This window comes from Vicugna pacos, chromosome 6 (genome assembly GCF_048564905.1).
Source record: "Vicugna pacos chromosome 6, VicPac4, whole genome shotgun sequence".
In the NCBI taxonomy this organism is placed as follows: Eukaryota; Metazoa; Chordata; class Mammalia; order Artiodactyla; family Camelidae; genus Vicugna; species Vicugna pacos.
Genome location: NC_132992.1, coordinates 1912279 through 1937255, shown reverse-complemented (window position 1 = coordinate 1937255; position 24977 = coordinate 1912279). Strand labels below are relative to the sequence as shown.

Below are 24977 nucleotides of genomic sequence, written 5' to 3'. Positions count from 1 at the left end.
ACTAAAACCCTGTATGCCTTTTTAGATATGATAAACAGCCTCTATGTAGACTTTAAAATTCTGGAGTTTTTAGGCTATGAATAAATAGACTTTTTAGTCTGTCGTCAGAATCGCATCTAGGGCTTTTTAAAAACTACCCATTAGTGTCCCTCTTCTCCATTCTGATTCAGTGTGCAGTTATAAATTAGAAAGCTCTGTGGTGGTTCTGATGTGCATCTTAGTTGAGGTCCGCTAATTTATGGAGACAACTGGATAGAATATCTAAAATTTGGACCATCTCAAAAAAAAATCCTGACTGTCTGATCATCATGTTTAATAAAGGCAGGATTCTTAATTCTGATAAATGGTTATTAGTGCAACAAACATCTACTCTGAAATCATTCTTCCTTAGCCAAGTACTTTTCCCTTCCCCATTTTCTCCTATCTGTCTGTCTATAACTATCTGGTCACACTTAGTTATGCCTCAGCTCTGGAATTCTGTGATTGCCTATGTGCACAACTATGTGGGCCTCCTTACAGTTTCTGAAATTATTGAAGTATTTAAGCATTTCCAACCTCATTTCTATGTTGAAGTTTAATTAAAGTTTCAGGGTTTTCAGACGTAACAGATACCTCAGGCTTTCAGATGAGAAGTATAAAGGTCATTGTTACATTAGACTGACCGAGAGTAATCGAATAGCTTTAAAGGTAAAATTATCAATTTACCAGGTACTTAAGAGAGGTACCAATTACCTCTCTCAAGAACCATAGGAAATTTGAACTGAGAAGACTTGGAGGTTACCTATTTGTGGGTTGTTATTTTTCTGGAAGTAAAATTGAACTCAGAGAGGCTTAACTTGCCCAAGGTAGCATAATTAACTAGTTTATGGATAAATAAATGTAAACTCAAATAATCATATGGCAAAAAGGCAGTTGAACTTTTTTCTTCTTATAGTTTGAAATTAGAATTAACGTGTTAACAATAAATGTTTTGTTTATCTGAGCTTTGAAAAAACTTAAACATACTAGTTTTATAGTTCTTTTTTATTAGTTCCTTTTAAAATAATATTAGTCATATTTAAAAGAAAGAAAATCTTTACCGTGTATCTTAGAGTTACAAAAGAACAAGGGTCTGCCATCACTTGCATACGTCAACCTGCCATAGAAATTTTTTCTGTTACTGCAATGCAGTTTTTATTTTGTGGGTGAAAAATAGGGAACTTAGAGGAAATGTAGTCAGTCTGTAGATGTACAATTGTTTTCCTTCCTTTGCTTATGGCAGAGATTGTAAACCATATCACTGTTTTTATCTTTTAATTCAATTAATTGGAAAATAATTGAGCAGATTATTTTTGAGTTCCTTTTTTTAAAAGTTCCTCATTTTAAGTTTCCCATTCTTTTTCTTATATTGCATCAGTGATATATCTGTAATAAACTTCTTCTATTTGTTTTTCTCTTCGATGAATGTCAGTTAAAGAGAAATTGACCGCGGATCCAGACAGTGAAATAGCTACAACCAGCCTGAGGGTTTCTCTTCTGTGTCCAGTAAGTGTTAACTAATACTTGCTCTCCAGAAGGCTTGGTGTGCCTTTTTTTTTTTATTAAGTATTTCCACTGTTTGAGAAATTCTGTTAACTTTGAAACATGCCCGTTTTTGGTTACAGTTTATGAAAAGTAAAAGACATTGTTATTTAGTCTTAGGATTTGAAATCTAAACAAACGTATGTCTATAAAATTTTTCTTCTCTTAATAAGTTATATTTAAATATTGCTTGTAGTTACTAACTGTCTCTTAGACTTAAAGTGTAAAATCTCCAAATAAGGCATATTTATTATATCAGGGTATTATTAATTTCATTTTTTAAAATAGTATACTTCTAAATAAAAATCTGGCCATGATTATTCACACATTCAACTTAACCATTTTGCCAACAATGACTATGTTATAAGAATACACCAATTAAAAACTATTCTCTTTAGCCTGAGTAATTGAATTGGTTATGCGTATAAAAATAAACTAGAAATATTTTTAAACCAGAAAATGAGATCAATTTCAATCATTTCTACGAAATTAATATACCAAATGGTTAAACTTTGAGTGAAAAAGTTTCCAAAAAATGTGTTGTTAAGGTTTATTTTTTACCTGTTTTTTTGGGGGGATTTTGTTGTTGTTTTGGTTTTAATCTTTTTTTTTTTTTCTTGAGGGAGGTCATTAGATTTATTTATTCATTCTAATTTACTTGTTTGTTTGTTAATAGAGGTGCCAGGGATTGAACCCAGGACTTCATACATGCTAAGCTCATCTACCACTGAGCTATACCCTCCCCCACAACTGGTTTGATGTTAGGTCCATCAGTACTAGGAATGGTAGTTGAATGATGCTTTCATATAAAAATATATGAAAAACTAAGAGTAAATTACTTTGACATTTTGATTACCGTTTGTTCTATAATTAATCAAACGAATCATATCTAAACTGGGGAGAAAGTATGAAAAATAAGAGGACATAGCTGTTTCCTAATTTGCTGGGATTGTTAAGGCAAGACTGATATTGAAAGCTTTTAATATTGGAAATCCTACTAATCTAAAATGAAGCTGAAGTTATTCTTTTGGCAGGGGGGGAGGTAATTAGGTTTATTTGTTTATTTATAGAGGAAGTACTGGGAATTGACCCCAGGACCTTGTGCATGCTGAGCATGCGCTCTACCACTTTGAGCTATTCTCTCTATTTATTCTTAAAGAAACAAAAATTTTTAACAGAAAATGTTATTTGTTCTGTATCTTAGTCTTTATAGTTTATCAAACCTCAAACACAGTATGAAAAAGTTATCAGCTGATGAATCAATTTATAATACAGTATTTTGTGTAGCTTTTTTTAAATTTTGTTTTACCATTGATAATGGAACTCCTGTTCATTATTAAGTTTCTATAAATCATAGGAAAAAATACAGTGAAGTTAATAAAAACCAACAAATGTATCATTTTGTATATATCCTTCTATCTTTTTATTCCTTACTATAGCCAGTCATTTTTTTAGGGAAAATATTTTGACTCCAGGCTTTTTATATTATGGTTTAAAATGTGTAAATCCTTTCCTAAATACATGATGCAATGATTGACAGAACTAAAGGGAGTAATAGACAGTAACACAGTAATAGTAGGAGACTTCAATACCTCACTTTTGGTTATAGATAGAACAGCCAGACAGAAGGACAATAAGGAAGCAAAGGACTTAAACAACACTATATACCAATTGGACCTAACAGACACATGCCGAGTACTGCACCCAGCAAAGCAGATTACACATTCCTCTCAAGTGCACACAGCACATTTTCTAAGATACAGAACATGGTAGGCTACAAACAAGTCCTAGCAAATTTAAGATTAAAATCATATTAAATATCTTCTCTAACCACAGTGGGATGAAACTAGAAATCAGTAACCGGAGATAGAAAGGAAAATCCATAAGTAGGAGGAAATTAAACAGTGCATTCTTAAACAACCAGTGGGTCAAAGAAGAAATCACAAAGGAATTTAGAAAATATCTGAAGACAAATTAAGTGAAAACACAATATACCAAAACTTAAGGGATGCAACAGAAGCAGTAGGAAGAGGGAAGTTTATAGCGGTAAATGCTTACATTAAAAAAGGAAAAAGGTCTCAAATCAGCAACCTAACCTTATACCTCAAGCAACTAGAAAAAGAAAAACAAACTAAACCCGAGGTCAGCAGAAGGAAGGAAATAATTGAAGATTAGAGCAGAGATAAATGAAATAGAGAATAGAAAAACAGACTGAAAAAATCAGGAAATCAGGGGTTGGTTGTTTTTTTTTTTTTTAAAGATTAGCAGAATTGACAAACCCTTAGCTAAACTAAGGAAAAAAGCGGGAAGACTCAAATAGCTAAAATTAGAAATGAAAGAGGAGACATTATAACTGATGTCACAGAAATAAAAAGGATTATAAGAGACTGCTGTGCCAGAACATTGGCAAAGAAGAAATGGATAAATTCCTAGGAGGGAGAGATGAATAGATGGAGCACAGGGGATTTTTTAGGGCAGTGAAATTATTCTGTATGATACTATAGTGGCTACATGTCATTATGCATTTGTCAAAGCCCATAGAATGTACAACGTTACAAGTGAACCCTAATGTAAACTCTGGACTTTGGTTGATAATAATAATGTGTCCATGTTGGTTCATCGATTGTACCAAATATGCCACACTGATGAGGGATGTTGAGGGTAGGGGAGTGTATATGTGTGGGTGGGGAGGGCTTTGTGGGAACGCTCTATTTTCTGCTCAGTTCTACTGTAAACCTGAAACTGCTCTAAAAAAAATAAAGTCTATTAAAAGAAAAAAAAAAGCAGTGGATAAATTCCTAGAAACTTACAACCTACCAAGACTGAATCATGAAGAAATAAGAAATCTGAACAAACTTACAAGTAGTGAGGAGACTGAAGCAGCAATGAAAACCTCCCAATAAAGAAAAACCCAGGACCCTACGGCTTCACTGGAGAATCCTCCCAAACATTTAAAGAAGAATTAACACCAGTCCTTTTCTAACTCTTCCAAAGAATCGAAGAAAGAATATTCCCAAACCCATTCTGTGAAGCTAGCATTATTGATCCCCAAACCATACACAGACATAACAAGACTACATAGAGGGTCTCTTTAAACAGGTGGCATTGGGAAAGCTGGATATTCACGTCCAAAATAATGAAGCTGGACCCCTACTTTGCAGTATGTGCAAAAATTAACTCAAAATGGATTAAAAATCTAAACCATGAGACCTTAAATTGTTATATTCCTAGAAGAAAAAAATAGGGGAAAAGGTTCCGTTGAATTTGGCAGTGACTTCTTGGCCATGACACCAAAAGCATAGGCAACGAAAGCAAAAATAGACCCATGGGACTACACCAGACTTAAAACTTGTGCATGTCAAAGGCAACAGTTAACAGGGTGAAAAGATAGCCTGTGGAATGGGAGAAAATAACTGTGAATTTTATACCTGAGAAGGAACTTTTACAGCCCAACAACAACAACAAAAAACAAGCTGGTTAAAAGTAGGCAAAGGACTTGAATAGACTTTTCTCCCAAGAAGTTATACAGATGGCTGACAAGCACATGAAAAGATGTTCATCATCACTAATCATTAAGGAAATGCATGTCAAAATTACATAAGATAAACTTCACACTCTTCAGGATGGCCCTTGTCAATAAAACTGGGGATAATAAGAGTTGACAAGGATGCCAGAGACACTGGAACCCTTGTGTACTGTCGGTGGGAATGTAAAATGCTGCAGCCATTATGGAAAACAGTATGGAGTTTCCACAAAAATTTAAAAATAGAATTGCCGTGTCATCCAGCACTTCCTCTGGGTGAATATCCAAAAGAATTCAAAGCAAGATCTCAAAGAGATAATTTGCACACCCACGTTTATCACGACATTATTCACAACAGCCAAGGGGTAGAAGCATCCCATATGTCCATCAAGAGATGAACAAATAAACTGTGTATATACACACAGTAGGATATTGTGTATACAACATTAAAAAAGGAAGCAATCCTGTCCTGTGCTACGTATGGTTGAACCTTGAGAACATTACAATAAGCAAGATAAACCAGTCACAGAAGCATAAGTACTGGACGATTCCACTCCTGAAATACCTAAAGTAGTCAAAATCATAGAAACAAAGTTGAAAGGTGGTTACCAAGGGCTAGGGGGAGGGCAGATTAGTGGGTACAGAGGTTCAGTGCTGCTGGATGAAGTTGTAGCTGCCTGTTACACAACACGAAAATATGTAGCATTACTGAATTGCACACTTTAAGATGGTTAAGGTGGTAAACTTAATGTTAATTTTTTTTTAACCACAATAAAAAATATTGGCTGGGTGGACAAGGGGTGTATTCTTAAGTAATCAGATAGATGTTATAACTGACTATGGTATAAAGGACTGTGGTATTTTTTAACATTTAGAAAAATGGTTTATAGACCAGGTTAGTGGAGGGTGGGAAAATGACATGTATGTTTTTTAAAGGTATATACTTTTCATACCTTCCTTTCCTCCAAACGCCGATTTATCCACCCTCCCCCTCAACATGACTGCTTGCCACCTCATTCCATTATAAAACACCAGTCCAGAGAATATGAGAAATTTAGGAAAGTGCATATGCTTCATTTTCCGTTTAAATCACTGGCAGGAGTCTTGTTTTTCTGAAATCTCATTTTAAAAATGTTTACAGTTATACTAATAAATATGGTGTTTATATCATTTAACATTTAGATGAAGCATTTATTCATATAAATAAGCACTACAATATAAATCTTGATGTTCTTATTTATAGAACTAGTTTTGAATTTCATAGTTGAGGTGATCTTTATGTTATTAGAAAATGTTAATCACGTTTTGCTCCTTGCATCTGTTAATTTAATGGGCAAGCTTTAATTTTTCTTTCCATAACCCCCTGCGCCTCCCTTTTTAGTTTAAATAGTTTTAGGAGTTCCTTTTAAATTGACTTATGCTTTCAAAATTCAGATTATAGGAAAAACCTCTATATATATAATCCATAATTATAATTCTTCTATGAATTTCTATTTGACCAAAGGGACAGTCCTTTTACGATTATTCTGGAACAGCAAGGCAATATATTTTAGGTATGTTTTTACTCTAAAAAGTAAAACTTAGTAATGACAACTCATCTATATATCAAATTTATAGAATAATAAAAAAGATTTGTTCCCTTTGAAATATGTAAATATGATGTCTGACTGTGCATTTGAATTGCCCTTGTTATGATATACACAGCTCAAAATAAATGAGTTTCTGTTGTTTGCGTGCCATTTAGCTAAAGGCAATGGAAATAATTAAAAATGTTTTTGCTCTCTGGGAATTTTTGAGTTCTGATTTATTAAAAATAGAGCTGGAAGAACATTTGAGAACCTGCCTTGTGAGATACTCCCCAGACCTGTAAACTCAAATACAAATCACTTAGAGTTAATAGAAGGAAAAAAAAACACACTCTGTGGAAATTTATTCATGAAATATTTATGATGATGATGGTGATAGTAATAAAAAAATTTGTGGAATTCTTAATATCACACCATTGCTTTCTCTTTACAAGGAAAAAGTACATGACATTATTGATGTTTGTAAGGTCCTTTTGATATAAGCTGGTTTGAACTTAAATCTAATTCGGATATTTTCCCTTTTGCCGTATTATCAGTTACGATTATGTTATAGTAAGATTCGTCCCATTAGAAAACTTACTTGGGAATTGTTTTCGGTGTTTATTTGCAAATGATGCAAATATCCACCCCATCCTATAAAGGGAAAGGGGAATTAGTAATTACAAGATGAAGATGTTCAGAGCTAAGCTTCTCTCCTGATACCCAGTTAGAGAAATCAGTGTCCACTTGTGGATAAGTATTTAGAATTCAGTGATTATTTTGAAAAATCAGGCATATGAGGATTATCACAGAACAATTACCTTGTGATTCTTTGAAGCAAGGCGTTTGTGTGACAGCTGATAAACAGTGCATTCTGAATTGTGCTTGCCCTTTCCTATACCTTATCTGTACACATCCTTCCTGTGCCACTCATGCAGCAGTGTTCCTTAAAAACTCTGTAGGTGAACTTGTCAGTGTGGCTGATCATTAAGGGTTTGAGAGTTGCTGTCCACCAAAAAGATGAACCGACAGCTTGGGGATTATAGGACTGAAAATATGTGAGAGGATGGTCTTTGGAGAATAACTACTTTTCAGAGTATACAATTGTACGGCCTATGGCTTGGATTCTGCAACAGTCTTTATTTCTTATCTTTTTATCCATTGTCTTCATAAACTGTCATGAGTAGCCTGCTAGTTCTGTAGTTACATGGAGCTTGTCTGTGATTACTGTGTGTGCCTAGGATTTCTATTCTATGACTTCTAGGAATTTGCACTTCAGAGGTAAGTTAGGGTCTGACTTAAGACATAAAAGTTCAATTTAGCACCACCAACTAGATCGTTATTTGGAAAATGTTTCTAGGCTAATGTAGCATGTCCTGGCTAATGGTAAATAGATGGTTTTTCTTTTATAAGAGCTAGTTCTGTGTGTGTGTGTGTGTGTGTGTGTATTCTCATCAGGTACTTAGATAAATCAAATCATAAAAATTGAAGTATGGGGGTAGGGTGTAGCTCAAGCGGTAAAGTGCATGCTTAGCATACACAAGTTCCCGGGTTCAATCCCCAGTACCTCCTCTAAACAAACAAACAAACCAACCCAACTACCTCCCCCAACAAAACCAAAAAAGAAAAAAAAAATGAAGTGTAGGAAGGGAGTAATGAAGTTGTTTAACACTGTGTGAGCACAGAATAGAAGACTGAGTGAGCTGCGGTTTGAGTGGGTCTCCTGCTAGCTTACAGAGTGATTTGAAGCAAGTAATTCTGTACTGTAATTAATCGTGGGGGGTAGTGTAGTCACATGGAGGGTAGAGTTGGGGGGCCAGAGAAGGGAGCTCTCAGTTTTTCTGTGCACTCCTCCTGTCCATACTTCTGATACTGTAACTGGCTTTTCTCCCTTCTCAGAAATTGATAGCACATTCTGGGTTTATGTCCTTTTTATTCTTCATCACTACATCCTATTGCATTAAGGAGGAAACAGTGTTACTTCAGAGATAGAAAAAGAGGCCCAGCAAGGTTAAGTGCCTTTCCTAGAGTTACAGTAAATCATTGGTGCCAGAACAATAATTTAGGCCCCCAAATGACAGTTCATTTCCGCAGTAGTCTAGGAAGTTGCACATTTCCCTGAAATTCTTCTAAGGCAAGAAACTTTTCCTCTTTTTTTCCTCATTTAACTCATATCCTTTTCAAGCCTTTGCATTTTTTAAGCTTGCAAATATGTGGGAGGTGTTTTCCTGATATTTAGCAAATAATGTGGTTAGTGAACGTAGATAACTTCTGTGCAGCACGGCCACTGTACGCCCTGGGGCCTCCACTGTGGTTATCCAGCTGCACTGTACGAGGCGCCCTCCAAGGAAGGAGGTCCAGATGTGGTAGCTCCCTGGGCAGGTCTCTATAGACAGCTTGTCTGCTTTGAGCTAAAGCTGGCAGTTCAGGGACCAGACGAAGCCGATTTTGGTGTTTGTAGGACAGATTCAACCTATGTCAGCTTAAAGCACCATTCACAGGGCAAGAAGAGAAAGTCTCCTATCATGCTAGAGATGCTAGGAGTCCAGAGGTGTTTGCTGAATTGCCCATGGTGGTGCACAGGGAGGGAAGAAATAGAGAGCACACATGCCTGGCTTTCTTCTCAAAGCTGCCTTTTGGCATGTTAGGCCAAACATTGTGGGGAGTGCTCATTCCATTTTGACCTGTGAATTACTTTTGTTCAGAGATCAGGTTGATAATCAATGTCATTGTTATCTGTATCTTGCAGTATCTAATAAGGCATTCCTTCTTCCTTTCCCAATCCCCAGTAAAGTGGTTGTTAACTTTTTTGGATCAGGGATTACTCTAAAAATTTGCTGAAAACATGCTCTCCAGGAAAATGCACACACTTAAAAGATTTTGCATATAATTTCAAGAGATTCACAGTCCTGTCTGCTAAAAGCTGATCGGTGAGCTGTGGACTGAGAGTAAAGAAGACTTTCCATAGTTACTGATTTAATATCCAAAGAAATACTGTAATTTTTTAACCTGTAAATGTTTCACCTAAAATGTGTTTAGTGTTCTTCCATAGTAATGAGAGGTAAACATGATATGCTTTAAATCAGAATACTTATTATATTGTCTTTTGGGAAATTTTTACCAAAACTTATATTTACTTCTGTCTCCCTCTTTTAAAGCTTGGTAAAATGCGGCTGACAATTCCATGTCGGGCCCTTACATGTTCTCATCTGCAGTGTTTTGATGCAACTCTTTATATTCAGATGAATGAGAAAAAGCCAACCTGGGTTTGTCCTGTCTGCGATAAGAAGGCGCCATATGAACACCTTATTATTGATGGGTATGTCGATTTAAAGTTTTTCCTTGCACCTCAGAGTAACCATCTACTTTTCATCTTTAAGTCCTCTTGTTTTGAAAATGTGTGCTTTACTGTCCGTCCGTCCATCCTGACATTTGCTGTTTAAAGCGCCAGTGGTTCTAAGCAGGGTGTGTGCTTACACTTTGTCCTAGCGTGACTCCTTCTGTCCCTAGACATGCAGACCAGATTAGAGAAAGAATGAAAGAATGACCAAGTTCTGATTCACTTAAGCTGACCAAAATGTGGGCTTTTTAGTTAAGTTGCCTGTTTTTGTAGATTTTCTCGTCATCCATCATACCTAGTCCCTGCTGCACAGGCTTCTAAAGCGAGTCAGTACACTGAAAAGCAGTTCTCTTTGTTTTTCTCTTTTCTCTAAAATACTTACCTCTGTCTGTCTTCTCTACCCACAGCATCACAACAGTTTTTTTTTGTTTGTTTTAAACACTGGTGTTTTATCTGCCCTTCCGGACACCTTGGAATGTCCCTTTAATTTTTCTCCCATTCTCTAACCTCCTTTTTGCTGTTGTGAAAAGAAGGATCTGTTGATGTTTCCTATACTCTCTAGCAAAACACTTAAGGCAACTTACCTAAAGTATCTGAGAAAACACAGGACTCTAAGATGTAACATAAGGAATGGAGTACCTTTAGCAATACAAGTGTAACCCAGAGCGTGGAGGATGTCAGACCAGTCATACAGGGACAAGTAAACATGTTACTTAAATGTTTTATGTTTAATTTTTCAGAGACGATAAATCTGAATTGAATAGTAATATTTTACCAACTCTGTATATTTATATAGCTTTAGATGCCCCGATCAATTGGGATTTTTCTTTCTCATTATAAAGGTCATACATACACATAGACACACACACACACACTCACACCCTAAAGAAAAATTGGAAAACGTAGGAAAATAAAAAGCTTTTATGTTGTGTTACTTTCCGATTTTTACTTTCCCATAATTGTATTTATACAATATTAGTATTTTTTATCCTTTGGTTTCATCTAACATTATAACCCAAGAATTTGATCATTAATTTTACACATTTTTGCAAATCTTGTTTTTTAATATCTGCTTGGTATTTATCAAGGAGACTTAAACTTTCAAGACATGTTTTTTTATGTAGTGCTTCAGTTCATCAAATAAGATGTGCTTATTATAGGCAATTTGGATTATATAGAAAAGTATAAAGAAAAAGTTAATATCCACAATGTCACCACTCAGAGATAAACACTATTTATATACCACTTATACACAGAATTTTATTTTTAAAATGTTGAATTGTCTTTTTCTGGCCTCTTCTCACTTTCTGTGAACATAGTTTTCCTCCCATATTATTAAAAATCTTTGGAAACCTCATTTGTCGTTGTTACATGATATTTTCTTGCATCAAGTTACCATAATTTAAATAACTGTTCTCCTATTTAGCCGTAGATTTTTGAGAACAAATACACCTTCTGTGTTTCCACTTTCCTTCTCATTTATACTTGTACCAAACATAGAAGTTCTGAATGTTTTTTGAAGAGTAATGATTCTGATGTCTTAATTTAGAATATGATATTCAAAGGGCAAATTGTTTTTTATAGCTTGTTTATGGAAATCCTAAAGTACTGTACAGATTGTGATGAAATACAGTTTAAGGAGGATGGCTCTTGGGCACCTATGAGGTCAAAGAAAGAAGTACAGGAAGTTTCTGCCTCTTACAATGGAGTCGATGGTGAGTGTTCCTTTTCCAAAAGGGTGGTGCAGTCTCCCTGCGGTTGTAGAGCCTTGGTTTTTAATATTAAAATGCATAAATTTTTTAAAAAACACTCAGCAGTTTATGGAGAGCTCAATAAGTCTTATTAAATTATTGATTAAATGTTCAGAAGTAGTGAAACTTCTTAAATTTACTTTTGCCAGCTTTTAAAATTCTGTGGTATAAGATTTCAAAGTGACATAATCTAAAAAGTTATTTGTAAAGTCATGCTTTTGAAATGGTATCTTATCCTTTTAAATTTTTAACAGACTTGGTACAGATTAGTAAATGTTCCTTTTTCATTTACATTTTTTCCCTGGCTTTTTTTTTTTCTGCTGGAAGGAGGCTATGGCTTTTTAAAATGTTACCATAACATTTCTCAGTGTATCAGGTAATGTACAGGTAGACATGTGCAATGTAGTCTTTGCCCTCAGACGACTTTTATTCTGAAGTGGACGTATGTTCTGATTGTGTGCCCTAATTCAGAATTGTTTTTCCAAAAAATCCTGTAACAACCAATAATAAATAGTAGTTTTAAGCTTAGAGGAACAGAACCACTGTTGCTTTTCTACTCTCTGACCCGTAACTGATCAGCTAATCCATAGACACATTGCGGAAACAAAGAGAGATGTCATAGGTCTTTTTTGCCTTGTGTTTTAATCGTCCCCACACAGGATGCTTGAGCTCCACATTAGAGCACCAGGTGACTTCTCACCACCAGTCCTCAAATAAAAATAAGAAAGTAGAGGTGATTGACCTCACCATAGACAGTTCATCTGATGAAGAGGAGGAAGAGCCATCTGCCAAGAGAACCTGTCCTTCCCTGTCTCCCACATCACCACTAAATAATAAAGGGTAAGTACTGAGAATTAAAAACAAAAAACTCCTTGACGAAGTTACTTTTGCAAATAGAATTAAAAGATCTGCCAAATAAAATGATTATGCATGATTATAAAACTTAGCAGTCAGAGAACTTTCATCTGTGTTACATTCTTGAGGGGTTGCGGTGATGCACTAGAGGGGTCACTTGGATATGACATTCATCACACCAAAAAATGATTCTAGTAAGTAGTTCTCAAACTTTGGTGCACTTCAGAAGTCACCTGAAGGGCTTATTAAAGCACACATTGCTCTCCTATCCCTCCACGTCTGATTCAGGAATAGGAACCGAGAAATTTGTATTTCTGTTAAGTTCCCGGGTGATCCTAGTGCTGCTTATAAGATTTAGAATATTTACTCAAACTGAAGAACGTATGCTGCGAAATTAACCCAAAGTTGAGTGTTTCAAGTAGGAAGCAGCAGAAGACCAGATGAAGGCTTTAAACGTGCCTCAGAACGTGTCAGGCTGGCACTGAAAGCAGCCCAGTACTTACACAGAGTCACAATGCACAGTGCTTTCTATTTTGCAGACTCATTTCCCATACTTCCCATTAGTCTCATATCAATAATAATGTACCTTGGCTTATGCTTCAGTTCGCGTCAGGAAACACTGATAGCTACTTAATGTAAAACTCCCTGTGCTAAACATGGGCGACAATAAAATGAGTGAGTACAGTCCTAACCTGAAGGAGTTGAACATTTCGTAGGGGATGGTATATAAAGCAGGCAGCTACCTCCAGCTGTGCTCTTAAACAGACTGTCCCATCTCATGAGACATTGCAGCACGATTGTAGCACACTAAAGGTAAATCTAGAAATAGACATGACCTTTTTTAGGTAGACATCAGGAGAGTGGTGTGGCCTGGTGTAACCGAATAGGAACTATGTTTTTTAACCTTCCAGCACACAGGAGTGTCTGAAGAACGTAAGTGGGAGGAGGAAAGTCTACAGAAGACATGGTTACAGATTTCAAGGTTTAAGAGAGAAAGTTAACACCAGACCAAGAGCAGGCATTTCTGTGCTCTGAGTCGAATTATTTTCAGGCTTGATGTTGTTCGATGAGATAAAAAGATCTTCTATTTGAAAAGGTGAAGTTGCAACAGTAAGAGCACAGCCATGATTAATGTCCCTCCTCTCTCGTTAGAGGGCTTTGTCTATTTCAGGAATCTTTATAATGCAACCAGACATGCTCCACAGGTTGGTATTTTCACTCTAGAGTAGCTTATCTCCCCATACAGACTGAAATAAAGGCACTGAAAGCAGTATCATTATTCTAAACAGAATGAATATTTAAACACTAATTCCACTTTGCATTCTCCTTTATTAACGTTCACCTGTGGTGAACGCCTGCCTTGATGGCTGTTACCCAGCAAGCCTGACACCATCACTACAGCAGCTTTTATAAATCTGAGTGGGGAGAGAGCAAAAGTCACATTACTGGAAGCTGGCATAGGTAGAACAAATAGCTGTAGGATTTTGATTCTAAGATATTTTATATTTAATGTATATTTTAATATAACTACAAACATATTATTACTTTAAATGCCATAGTAGCCCCATTAAAAGATATTTCATAAATCTGGGTATAGAAATACTTAAATGAAGGATTAAATGCTGAAGAATTGTGCTGTACACCAGAAATCGACACAACATTGTAAACTGACTATAACTCAATTTTTTAAAAAAAGGATTAAATGCATAATTATATCTGTTAATTCCACTCTTTAGAATATTGATGGTAGTCATATATATGTAAACATTTTTCCTTAAAGGAAATTTTTTGAGTGTTTAGAAATCTAATTTTTCTTCCTTGAATATTTGCTTTGCTGTTTCTCCAAAAATAGCTTGTTTATTATGTTTATAAAATTACATCAGATGCATTAACTACTTCCTGAGCTTCCCAGTGACTAATTGAGCCCAGACAGAGTGTTTGCAATTCCAGACCTTTCTCCATTTTCGGATAAAAATTTTCAGGTTCAGGTCACCTGAAGGTTTATGACATTTTTGGAATGGTAACACCATATTCAATACCAGTGGCCGGTTTACAGTAATGACTAGCCAGTAAACAGAAGCCTAGACCCAGTGTGTTGTATGTGTTACTGTGCAGTGTGAAGGTGGAAATGCGTCTTAGAACACTGCCACAAAATTGAGAGCAAAGGAGCCAGCCAGGAAATAGAAAGAGACAAACATCAGTAAATGTAATACATGTTGCTGTCTTTAGATGCTGAGCGTTTAGTATTCATCCAGGAGTCTCCTTTGCTGTTTGGCTTCCCAGGGTGTTTCCAAAGACTAGCATTTCAGCTGCGTTCGTGTCTCTTATGTAATCCCTTAGGCGTTGTCAGAGGAGATAGCTAATGAAAAATGATACTTGCTATAGATGTGAAGAGGTTTACCTTAAGTTTCCTTTAGACAAAGCATTTTTATGAGGTGGAGGGGACTGTATGTTATGCTTCATACCCCATTCATAAAAATATGGTAGAAGGTTGTAACTAGACCTCTGTTCTTGGAAATCCAACCTTGACATCTTTTGAAATATTCTTTACCACTGTAACTGAATCTGCATACCCCAAGTACTTTACATGAAGTTTTAAAAGCAAACAACAGCCTCTTCCTACCTTCTTTTTTTCTCTTTATTTTCTGTAACTTGTCTGTTAACCTCTTGCATGGTTGGGATACCATGTTTTCACTCAGGACTATTAGAATTCTTTCTTTTTCTTTTCAGAATCATTTCAGTTCTTCCTTTTTCCTTTCTCTCTCCCCCTTTTTGCTGTCCCCTAATTTTTGGTAAAGCAAAAAAGTTTAAACTACTCAGCTGCTTGAACAGCTCACTCTGTTGTTGCAGAATCACTCTCTTTGTTCTTTCTTCTTTGTCCAGTTACACCTTCTCCCTTTAAAACCATTCCACCACCTCTTCATCTTGGAGCATCTCTATCCCTTGTCTTGCTGCCTTCATTCATTCAGAAGACCTTTTATGCAAACAGTGTGCTAATGACTATGCCGAGCATTAGGTATACCAAAAAACAGTACCTAGTTTTTGTTCTCATAAATCTCACAAGTCTAGGGGCCAGCTGTTAACTCCTCCCTGCTCTCAGATTGCTGCATTCCCCTAGTCTTGTTTATATGTGTTTTCTTTGCAAGGATTTACCTATACTTTTTACTAGCAAACCCTCTAGTGCTTTTTTAAAAAGATTTCAAAATTTTGTCTGCTGTAGATACTTTTCACTCATATCCCATTCAAGTGGCTCAGCCACGGCCTTCCCCCAACATCCTGTAAGTGTTGATGTCCTAAAGACAGCATGCGATTCATGAATGTTGGATACCATTGCATCCTTCTCTTTGTCCCTGTGGCCTCTGCAAGATGCTAATAAGTACACAAATTATTTCCTAATAATTATGGTAATCTAAATTATATATTGCTTTACTTGTCTTTTGTTTTTTTTTCCCCCCAGCATAAAAACTAGGACTCAATGTGAGATGCACCCCTTTTGTTAAACTTAAAAATTCAACTGACTCATGGAAATTTTGCAAACCTTTCCTTCTTCTAGCATATTGAGTCTTCCACATCAAGCATCTCCAGTGTCCCGCACACCAAGCCTCCCTGCTGTAGACACAAGCTATATCAACACATCCCTCATCCAGGACTACAGACATCCTTTCCACATGACACCCATGCCTTATGACTTACAAGGTGAGTCACCAGTTCTGTGTTGTCACACAGCGTTATAAATGCCTTTGATCTCTATAGTCTTCTTCTGGGTAAGTCTAAAGAAGAATTGGAAGATTGGGAAAAGAGGGGGCTGGATCTAGGAAACTGGGAGAAATATATACGGTGGTCATGAATAAATTCGAACTCAGTACCTTGTTTGTACCTTCATCAAGAGCCAGTGTTTTACTACTAGTGGTGAAAACAGTGCAGTGATCTTTAGGTTTTGTGGGCTTCAAAGTATTCTGAGGTGGCTTTTTAATGACTTCCAGTATGTTGCTTTGAATTTTTATATTTGTGAAAATTACTTTTTTTCCCTGAATCCAGTTACAACAATGCAGCAGGCATTGTGGGTAACTATGTAGTACTATCTTTTAGATGATGTAGAATTGAGACATTGGAAAAATTTTAATTTTTGTTCCAGTGAACCTGATTCTTCTTTTTAAAAGTAATTTGAAATGTCAGTGTACTCATTTCTATGATGTATTTTGAGTTCATAACAATTGTTTACATTATCAAAAAGAATTACTAGGTCTCATATATCTTTGTGATTTAGTAATTTATATATTAGCCATATATAATCTTAGAACATATTTTAAATTACAAAAAACCATATATGCTCATTGTAGCAAATAAAATACAAAAACATAAAGTAGAAGCTCCCCCCCGCCCCTTCCCTACAGTAAGATTCAGGGTCACTGGCAAGGATTCTTGGGAGCCGAGATAGTTGAATGGATTCTTAGTGATTGCTCTGAAAACCGTTTCAGCTCTGTGCAGTAGAACTTTCGGCAGTGAGGGAAATGTAATCTATACTGGCTAATACAGTAGCCACTAGCCACCTGTGGTCATCGAGCATTTAAAACATGGCTAGTGTGACTACAGGACTGAAGTTTTCATTTTACTTAATCTCAGTCAGTTTAAATAGCCACATCGCATGGCTAGTGGCCACTCTGTTAGACAGTGCAGCCCTGTTTCTCACTTAGCCCACTGCTGACCTCACTGGCGAGGACCGCAGTGCTATGCATTTGCAGGTCCTTACGCTGTAATCTGGTTCTAGTGCAGACAGTGGATGGGTCCCAGGGTATTTGTGTTATTGTTGTATTTTTATCTCCATCTGCTTGTTGTACTTTTCCCCCAGTGTAGATAACACAACAAGACATTTTATTCATGTTGGTTTGCTTGCTCTTCATTGCACTGCACACTGGGCAATATGGACTAGAATGTGAGGTAGAAGGGATCGGCTTGCAGTGACCTCCTGGCAGCCAGGGATGAGAACTGGTCCTTCTGTAATAGCCTCCCTGCCAGCAGTTGGACACCCCCCAGATCTCTTCCCCTTCTTATGTCACCCAGGAGTCCCTGAGTTACCATTGGTACAGACAGTGGGAAGTTGAGCAAATGTGAGAAAGAAAAAGAAAATCTGTTTTACAGCTTGCTTACTATCTTTCAACTTCAAACCTTCTCATCCACAAAATGAGGCCAAAAATAGTTACATACCTCATTAGGTGATTGTGAGTGATAAATTAGAATAGATTTAAAAGTTGCTTTACAGGAGTCAGTGAGAGCATTTGATGAAAAGTGCTGTGTCAGCTTTAAGGGACCAACGTTAGATTTAACAGGGCCACAGTGGCCAAAGTCCCACAAATGGAGTCCCTGGGAGCAAAAATCATTGCTAAAGCTTGGCCTTCAGACTTCAGTAATCCAGAAGTGGGACAGACTTGAAACGTTCAGCTCAACTCTTTATGTTTAAATAAAATTCTAAATGAATTTGGAATTAGCTTTTAAGATACTGTACTTGTTTTTGTAGTATTGTGGCATTTGGAAGGGGTTTTGTCCTTTTTTTTCTTTTTAACTAAAATAATTTTTTCTCCCACAGGATTAGATTTCTTTCCTTTCTTATCAGGAGACAATCAGGTATGTTATATGAAAAAAAAAACTATTTCAATTCTACATTAAAATACTTAACAGTATAGTATGTAGCCAAGAGAGGAAATTTCCTTAGAAAATTCATAGTAGTCATACCCATTTATTGTTACGGATTTAAAATTGTAAGTAATAGTTCCTTTGTTTCAGCTGCACCTAAATATATAATAAAAACAGTCTCTATTTGTTGGTTTCCAGTGCTGTTTTATAAAGAAACAGGGCAGTCATATTGACTGATACATCGCTTGGCCAAGGATCTCCCAAAGAGGAAGAAAGTGGACTGTTCTCCATCCTGTAGCTTCTGAGCATATGCCTGTTTGGAAATAGCATTTTGAGAATTGCTTGCAATACAAGTTAAAACAAAAAACAGTAAAACAGATTTGCCCCCAGTTTCAGATACAAAAGTGTCTTTTAAGATCAAAGATGTGAAGGAGGGAGTGTATATATAGCTCAGTGGCAGAGTGCCTGCTCAGGACACATGAGGACCTGGGCTCAATCCCCATGAAAACAAACAATAAATAGATAAATTACCTAATTACCTTCTCCCCCCAAAATTAAAAACAAAACAAAAATTTATTTTAAAGAAGCTATTTCAATTTAAAAAAAAATGATGTGATCATTACATAAGTCATTTGCTTTCGCAAAACGGTAACTAAATATTTCAGAAACACCAGGTACTCAGAATATATTAAATTTCAGACTTTGTCTTGCTGAGAAGAGAGCTGATTATTTTATGAGTATAACTAACTTTATTTCCTTATGTATTTTTCGGTCTCTCGTCTCCCCTCCCAGCATTATAACACCTCGCTCCTCGCCGCCGCCGCCGCCGCGGTCTCAGATGATCAAGACCTCCTACACTCGTCGCGGTTTTTCCCATATACCTCCTCCCAGATGTTCCTCGATCAGCTCAGCGCGGGCGGCAGCGCTTCGCTGCCCACCACCAACGGGAGCAGCAGCGGCAGCAACGGCAGCCTCGTGTCCTCCAGCAGCCTGCGGGAGAGCCACAGCCACGCCGTGGCCGGCAGGAGCGGCGCGGACACGGCGTCCATCTTCGGCATCATACCGGACATTATCTCGTTGGACTGATTCTCTTGCCCCTGCTGCTCCCGTCCCCACCCAGATTAAATGAACTTGGCAGAAAGAGGAGAACTTTGTGCTATGTTTTACCTTATTCTGTTTGGAAAAGTACACAAGCGTGTTTTTTTTTTTTTTCCTTTTTTTAGGGAAAAAAAATTAAAAGAAATGTACAGAGAACAAAACTATATTTTCAGTTTTACTTTTGTATATAAATCTAAGACTGCCTGTCTGATAAAAATACTTGTAAAAAACAAAAAAAAAGGAAAGAAAAGAAAAAAGAAAAAAAAAGTACCCACAAACCACCTTCAGTTCATTTTTTCTGGATTCTGAAGACTTTTTTTTTCCCCCCATCATTTGTCCTATGGTTTTGGTTTTATTTTACTTCAATGGCATTATTTTATTTGCAATAACAGAAAAGGAATTGCATGTATGAAGTTTTAAATTGTGGGCTTTTCTTTGTTGTGGGGAGGGGGCCGGGGAGGATAGTTTTCATTTCCATTTTCTAAAAATGACAGACTTGGATTCTGTTTGTGTGTGTGCATATTTCATCCAGCCTTAAGTTATAAATCTCATCTGTCCCACTGCATTCCCTGTGTATTTTCAGGACATAGCTTGTGCGTGTGTGCGTTCAGTGTGTGTCTGTGTGTATTTTTCTGTCATTACTGTTCCTTCTCCCGAGTTTGCATTCAGTTGATAAATCAGTTGCCTGCTTTTTTCAAAGTGCTTTGAAGGTCTTGAACTCACATACGAGCATCTTTATCAACTATCCCAATTGCATGTTCTCCATCACATGTTCTCTCTTATTTGCTAGATACCCCCTGAGAATGTGTTTCAGAGATGGGAGGAAACCGTCTGGTAAGGTAGGCTTCGCAGGTCTGTGAATAACACACTTTAGTCTAGTTCTTTATTCTGAATTTGGATTGCCAGTATTATGTATTTAAACCAAGTCTGTGAACACCTACTTTTTTTGGCCACAGGGTAAAAAGTTTTCATATAAGATCTTGATACCAAAGTAGGAAGTTAAAAATAGCTTAGAAAGCCCTGTTGGGTGTCTTGTGCAGCTGACAGAGGTAAGGCTACATCACCTCAAAAAAGACAGTCAGTTATCCTAAAAGTAACTTCTCTTCAGAAAATACAACACACCACACATGTCAGTCCGTAGAAATCCATCATCTGATAAACGAAATTCAAAATGGGCTTGACCCTTAGTCGCTTTTACTCTCTGGTTCTGAGCGTACTTACTTTCTTAGCCTAGTTACCTTGTTTTGTTTTGTTTTTTTCTTCACCTTTTAAAGACAAGCATGACATAGGAAAGTCACTTTTTTTTTTTAAAGAACTCATGGATCAGTCTGATCTATTCTTACTAATAATGGAACATGTAAATATATTGAAAACTGTTTTTCAGGAGATGAGTGAGGGTTGGCGGGAAGGAAAAAGTGGTTCTACTTGTGTTCCAAAATTGTCATCAGAGAAGATAATACGTTCTTCAGGTAATATCTGAAGGTGTCGAATATATTTTTTAGCTGATTGAAAGGTTTAACGGAAAAGGTAAAGAAGGGGCATAATGATTACCAGTTTTCCAGACTGGATTTTTATATCACAACCATGTTAATGTTCTCAGAGTTGTTCTCAGAGTTGATGAAGGACCACCTTTGTGTATAAAATTGTCATTCTGAACCTTGCAGTGTTAACAAATTGACCTGCTTTAATCCAGTTAGAATTCAAGATGGCTGTGTCTTCAATTGTATGATAAAATTAATGGTTCACCCGACTGTGTGGCACCTAAAAATAATACGTTTTTGCAGCATCTCTCTGCCACTAAATTGTTGACTTGAATTTTGAAAAACAAGTTGGTATTGCTATGTATATGTGTGTGTGTATATATGTATTTATAGACAAGTGTGTGTGAGTGACAAGTGAGTTATATAGTCTTCCCCTGCGCATGTGTATTCCACACATACATGGCTGATTTACAGTCACTAAACGATTTGCAATTAAAAAAAAGTTCATTGTCACTTAAAACAAAATAGTTAAGTTTTTAAATGAATCTGGTGTAATGGTGAGTAAACACTTTAGAACTCTCATTGCCATGCTAACTTAGACTAATATCTAATAGTATTATAATTTGTGTCTAAATTCAGATTGGGATAGAAATTACTTAAATTGTGGGGAGTTGCCTCTTATTTCACATTGTAATAGGAAACTTTCTCTTAATTCAACTACCTAAGATAAAATGAATAGGTGTTTTGGGTTTTTTTTTGTCGACGTTAGTGGTCTCAAAATTCTGATCAATAACTTTGTGTCTGATGCTGAATTACAAACTCTTTGAATGATCCAGTTGAAAACCCGTCCCTCTACTTTCTTCAGCCCGGTTTTGGAAAGGGTTTATTTCCCTCAGCGTCCTGCATTCTACCAACCTAAGGGAAGAACAGGTAACAGGGAGAAATACATGTCTGTCTAGTGGCTTTGGTCATGTCTCCATAGGAGAAACTAACTGTTTGGTTTGTCTTTTTATTTTAGTTCATTCCACTCTAAGGAGTCTGTTCCTTTCAGTTGTTAACTTTCTAAAACGTAGCAGTAGTGGTAGCAGTGACAGCTGTGGCCATCACTCCGTTGGTCTCATGGCCGGTATTAGACTTTGATGGTTCATAGTAATTACTGGTAGGGTCATGCACTGCAGCTTTATCTTCTAAGTTTAAAAAAAAAAAAAGGCATATAGTCATTTCTTTTTTTCTTAGCCCACCGTTACTCCCCCCACCCTTGCTAACACTGACATGCTGTCTGTGGACAAATAATAGTTCTCAGAATCTTTAGTCAAGTTGCCACCATCCCCCTTGCCTTGGTCATTTATAATAGGTGTGCACATGTTTGTATTTCTGTACAGTACTCTGTGTGTGTGTGCGTGTGTGTATACGCACACGCACACACACACATCTTTGATAAAATAGCTGTTTGACTAGCAGGGTTGAAGTGGCTTTTAATTGTTTTGGGCATTATTGAACACATCTTTTTAAAACAATCTGGACCTTAACCATGCCACGCTCAGTTGACTAATTTATTTTGAGCATTAAAAGTTTTCTACTTCTATTAACTTAGACATCACACTATTATTACTGACTCAGAAAAGATTCACTTAAGCTTCTGAAAAATGTGATTTCTTGGCAGATTTTCCTTTGATTCAGATGTCTGAAACTGAATGAAAACATCCCAATTTTAAATGACTAATTGTGGAAAGAACATTGTTTTTAAACAGCTCCAATTTTAAACACAGAAAACACTTCAAGATCTTCAGGCTTTAAAGCACATTGGAAATTATTTTAGTACGAATTTTGTTTTATCAATACATGTTGAATTCTGTTTTTTAATCAAAAGAAAACACAAAGCTTAGATTTCAGAAAGAGGGAGGGAGAGAAGAGCCGGTGGTCCCAGAGTGTGCTGCTGTTAATTGTTTAATTAACAAAGGGGAAAATGTATATAAACAGATATAAGAGTTACCATAAATTCCATGAACTTAAATCTGTGATTCATTGCCTTAAAACTTTCTCTCTTAGAATTTCCACACCGCATGCCAAACCAGTAAAATGGCTTTTAAAAATGTATAGTAGACCAATGTCAGTTTGTATAAAAGTACCAAGTGGAAAATATTTATTACATGCATTGGAAAAAAAATTGTTTACCTATTGAATGTTACCTGTTTATGTAGAGCTCTTTAGATGTAATAAAAGAAAAGCCTTCAGTTACTTTGTCTTCTGTAGAGTACACTGCTGGGTATACAAGGGGACAGTCCTTATGAGAAAAAAGTGACACTGCTTTGTGCTTCCAGAGCCCCTTTGATCCAGAGATTTCAAAGCATGACACGTTACTCGTTCTCTTGCAACATGCTTTGAGGTAAGTAATGAATATGCAGCCATCACTCCCCTTTCTTACTGAAATACGGCGTAGCTTTGTAATGAGCCACAGCATCTGTTTAGTTTTAAACCTGTTAAATTAATCTGCAGTTTGATTATCAAGAGCACCATGGCCTTTTTTTGCAAACAATACTTGGTGCTAGGTAAACTAACTGGAATTTCAGGAACGAGCATGGAATCGGGCCATGGGGTAGGGTCAAGGCCTTCCCTGGGGTAGCGGTTTAAATCAGAGCACATCGCAGACTCTGGGCATCCTCCCCACGAACACCCTTCATCAGGAGCCCTGAGTCGGTGGACGCGAGCCCCAGCTTCCGGTGGCCCCCACACCATACTTCTGGCAAGATACACTTCAGATTCCTGTTAGGCAACTGAGATTAATAAAACTTGCTTTAAAACCATACAGGTGCCCTTCAGTGGCACATAAAGACAAAGCTTTGGGGGAACGCGCCCTCATTTATTACTGTAGCCCAGAACTTCCTTTTCCTGTCCCACCTAAATCAGATACCTGCTGTCTAATCCTTGGTATTCCAGATTGGCTGTGCAAGACTAACTTCCTGATGTCCGTGATGAGTGTAAAAAAGGAATGTGGAGCTAGGACCCTTGAGCCATGCCTGAAAGTGAAATGTAACTGTTCTCCCTGGGTTGCCAACATCCAGCCAGCCCTCAGGTGGATTTACCATGAAGGTAATGAAGTTAAAGCACCGACCGGGGCCCCTCACTTGCTCTGGCCTCATCCATGCTCCCGGGAGCAGCCCGAGGACTCCTGTGTTTCTACTGTAATATTCCTAAAGCAGGCTGCTGAATCAGAGAACCCCCAGACCCCACAGAACGTGGATCTGCCCCCCGCACCGTGTGAACCTGGGGTTCCCAGCTAGACAGAGTTACCTACTTGGTGTTTAATTGTCCACTGACTGCCTGCTCCCCACAAAACTCTCCCCTGCAGCGCCGGGGGGTTCCTCCCCACTCCCACAGGCGGCTACACTGTTGGGGAAATGAGAGCTGCTCTCCTTTCTCAGGACCTCCGTTTGGTCTAAAGTCACGGAGCATCGGGGGATAGCTGTACCAAGACTGTCTTGTCCCCTGCAGTTTCCCTTGTGCCTGGCCCTTAGCTCAGTGTCCTGTGTAAACCGCCCAAAAGACACACCTCCCTCTTAATTTGTTTTCCTTTGCTTTAGCCACTGAGGCGCCATTAGACAAAGCCACAGCCCTGAGAGCCCAATTTTGATACATATAAGGATGAAAGCCTCTGCACTTAGAGCTCTACCCTGCTCCCCCCTCAACATGCCAGTGTGTGCCTCTAGCCCTTTTTAGGGCTGTGCTGACGCCAGCAGCGTGGCCACAAATTTGATGAGCGCACAGGCAGCCCCAGCCTGGCACCTCCTGGCTACATAACTAACTTACAAGCCACTTGAGCTGGAAAAGCTCCCGGCCAGACCAGTACCCCCCCTGTGTCACGGCCATGGCCTCTTCCATCCCCTTATTTACTGTCTGTTAGTCCTGGGGAAATGGCTTAAAGCCACGATCAATTTGGCCCAGTTACCTAGTCCCATAAACCCCCCTGATAACCGGCCAGGTGAGAGCGCGAAATTCTGACAGACGCCTCACGGGTCTTCTCAAGCTCTGCAAGGCTTCGGGGAGTGGAACTCGTCACGTCTGGGTTCCTTTGGTGAGGGGCGTAAAGGTGGGTCGCTCTCGCCAGGGTTAAGCCGAGGCTTTGTTTTAACCTGAGCGCTTTCACCTTATCCTGCTTGTAAGCGAACATCCCGA

General features: G+C 37.6%; 1 protein-coding gene and 1 long non-coding RNA gene across 5 annotated transcripts in view; one reads left to right on the top strand and one right to left on the bottom strand.

Annotated features, from left to right (window-relative positions):
• Window positions 1-23042, top strand: part of PIAS1 (protein inhibitor of activated STAT 1) — a 112659-nt gene extending 89617 nt beyond the window's left edge. For all 4 annotated transcript variants that reach the window (XM_072962181.1, XM_072962179.1, XM_072962180.1 and 1 more), the window contains exons 8-14: window positions 1451-1524; window positions 9807-9967; window positions 11573-11703; window positions 12399-12579; window positions 16148-16290; window positions 18179-18216; window positions 19018-23042. In XM_072962181.1, coding sequence (XP_072818282.1) covers window positions 1451-1524; window positions 9807-9967; window positions 11573-11703; window positions 12399-12579; window positions 16148-16290; window positions 18179-18216; window positions 19018-19311 — 1022 coding nt within the window. In that variant the 3' untranslated portion in view covers window positions 19312-23042. The remainder of the gene's footprint in view (window positions 1-1450; window positions 1525-9806; window positions 9968-11572; window positions 11704-12398; window positions 12580-16147; window positions 16291-18178; window positions 18217-19017) is intronic.
• On the bottom strand, window positions 18309-19063 carry LOC140696751 (uncharacterized). Its single transcript, XR_012073225.1, has 2 exons — window positions 18974-19063; window positions 18309-18538 (listed from the first exon to the last, which is right to left on the bottom strand). It is a non-coding gene; the product is annotated as an uncharacterized lncRNA (long non-coding RNA).
• Window positions 23043-24977: the final 1935 nt, after the last annotated feature.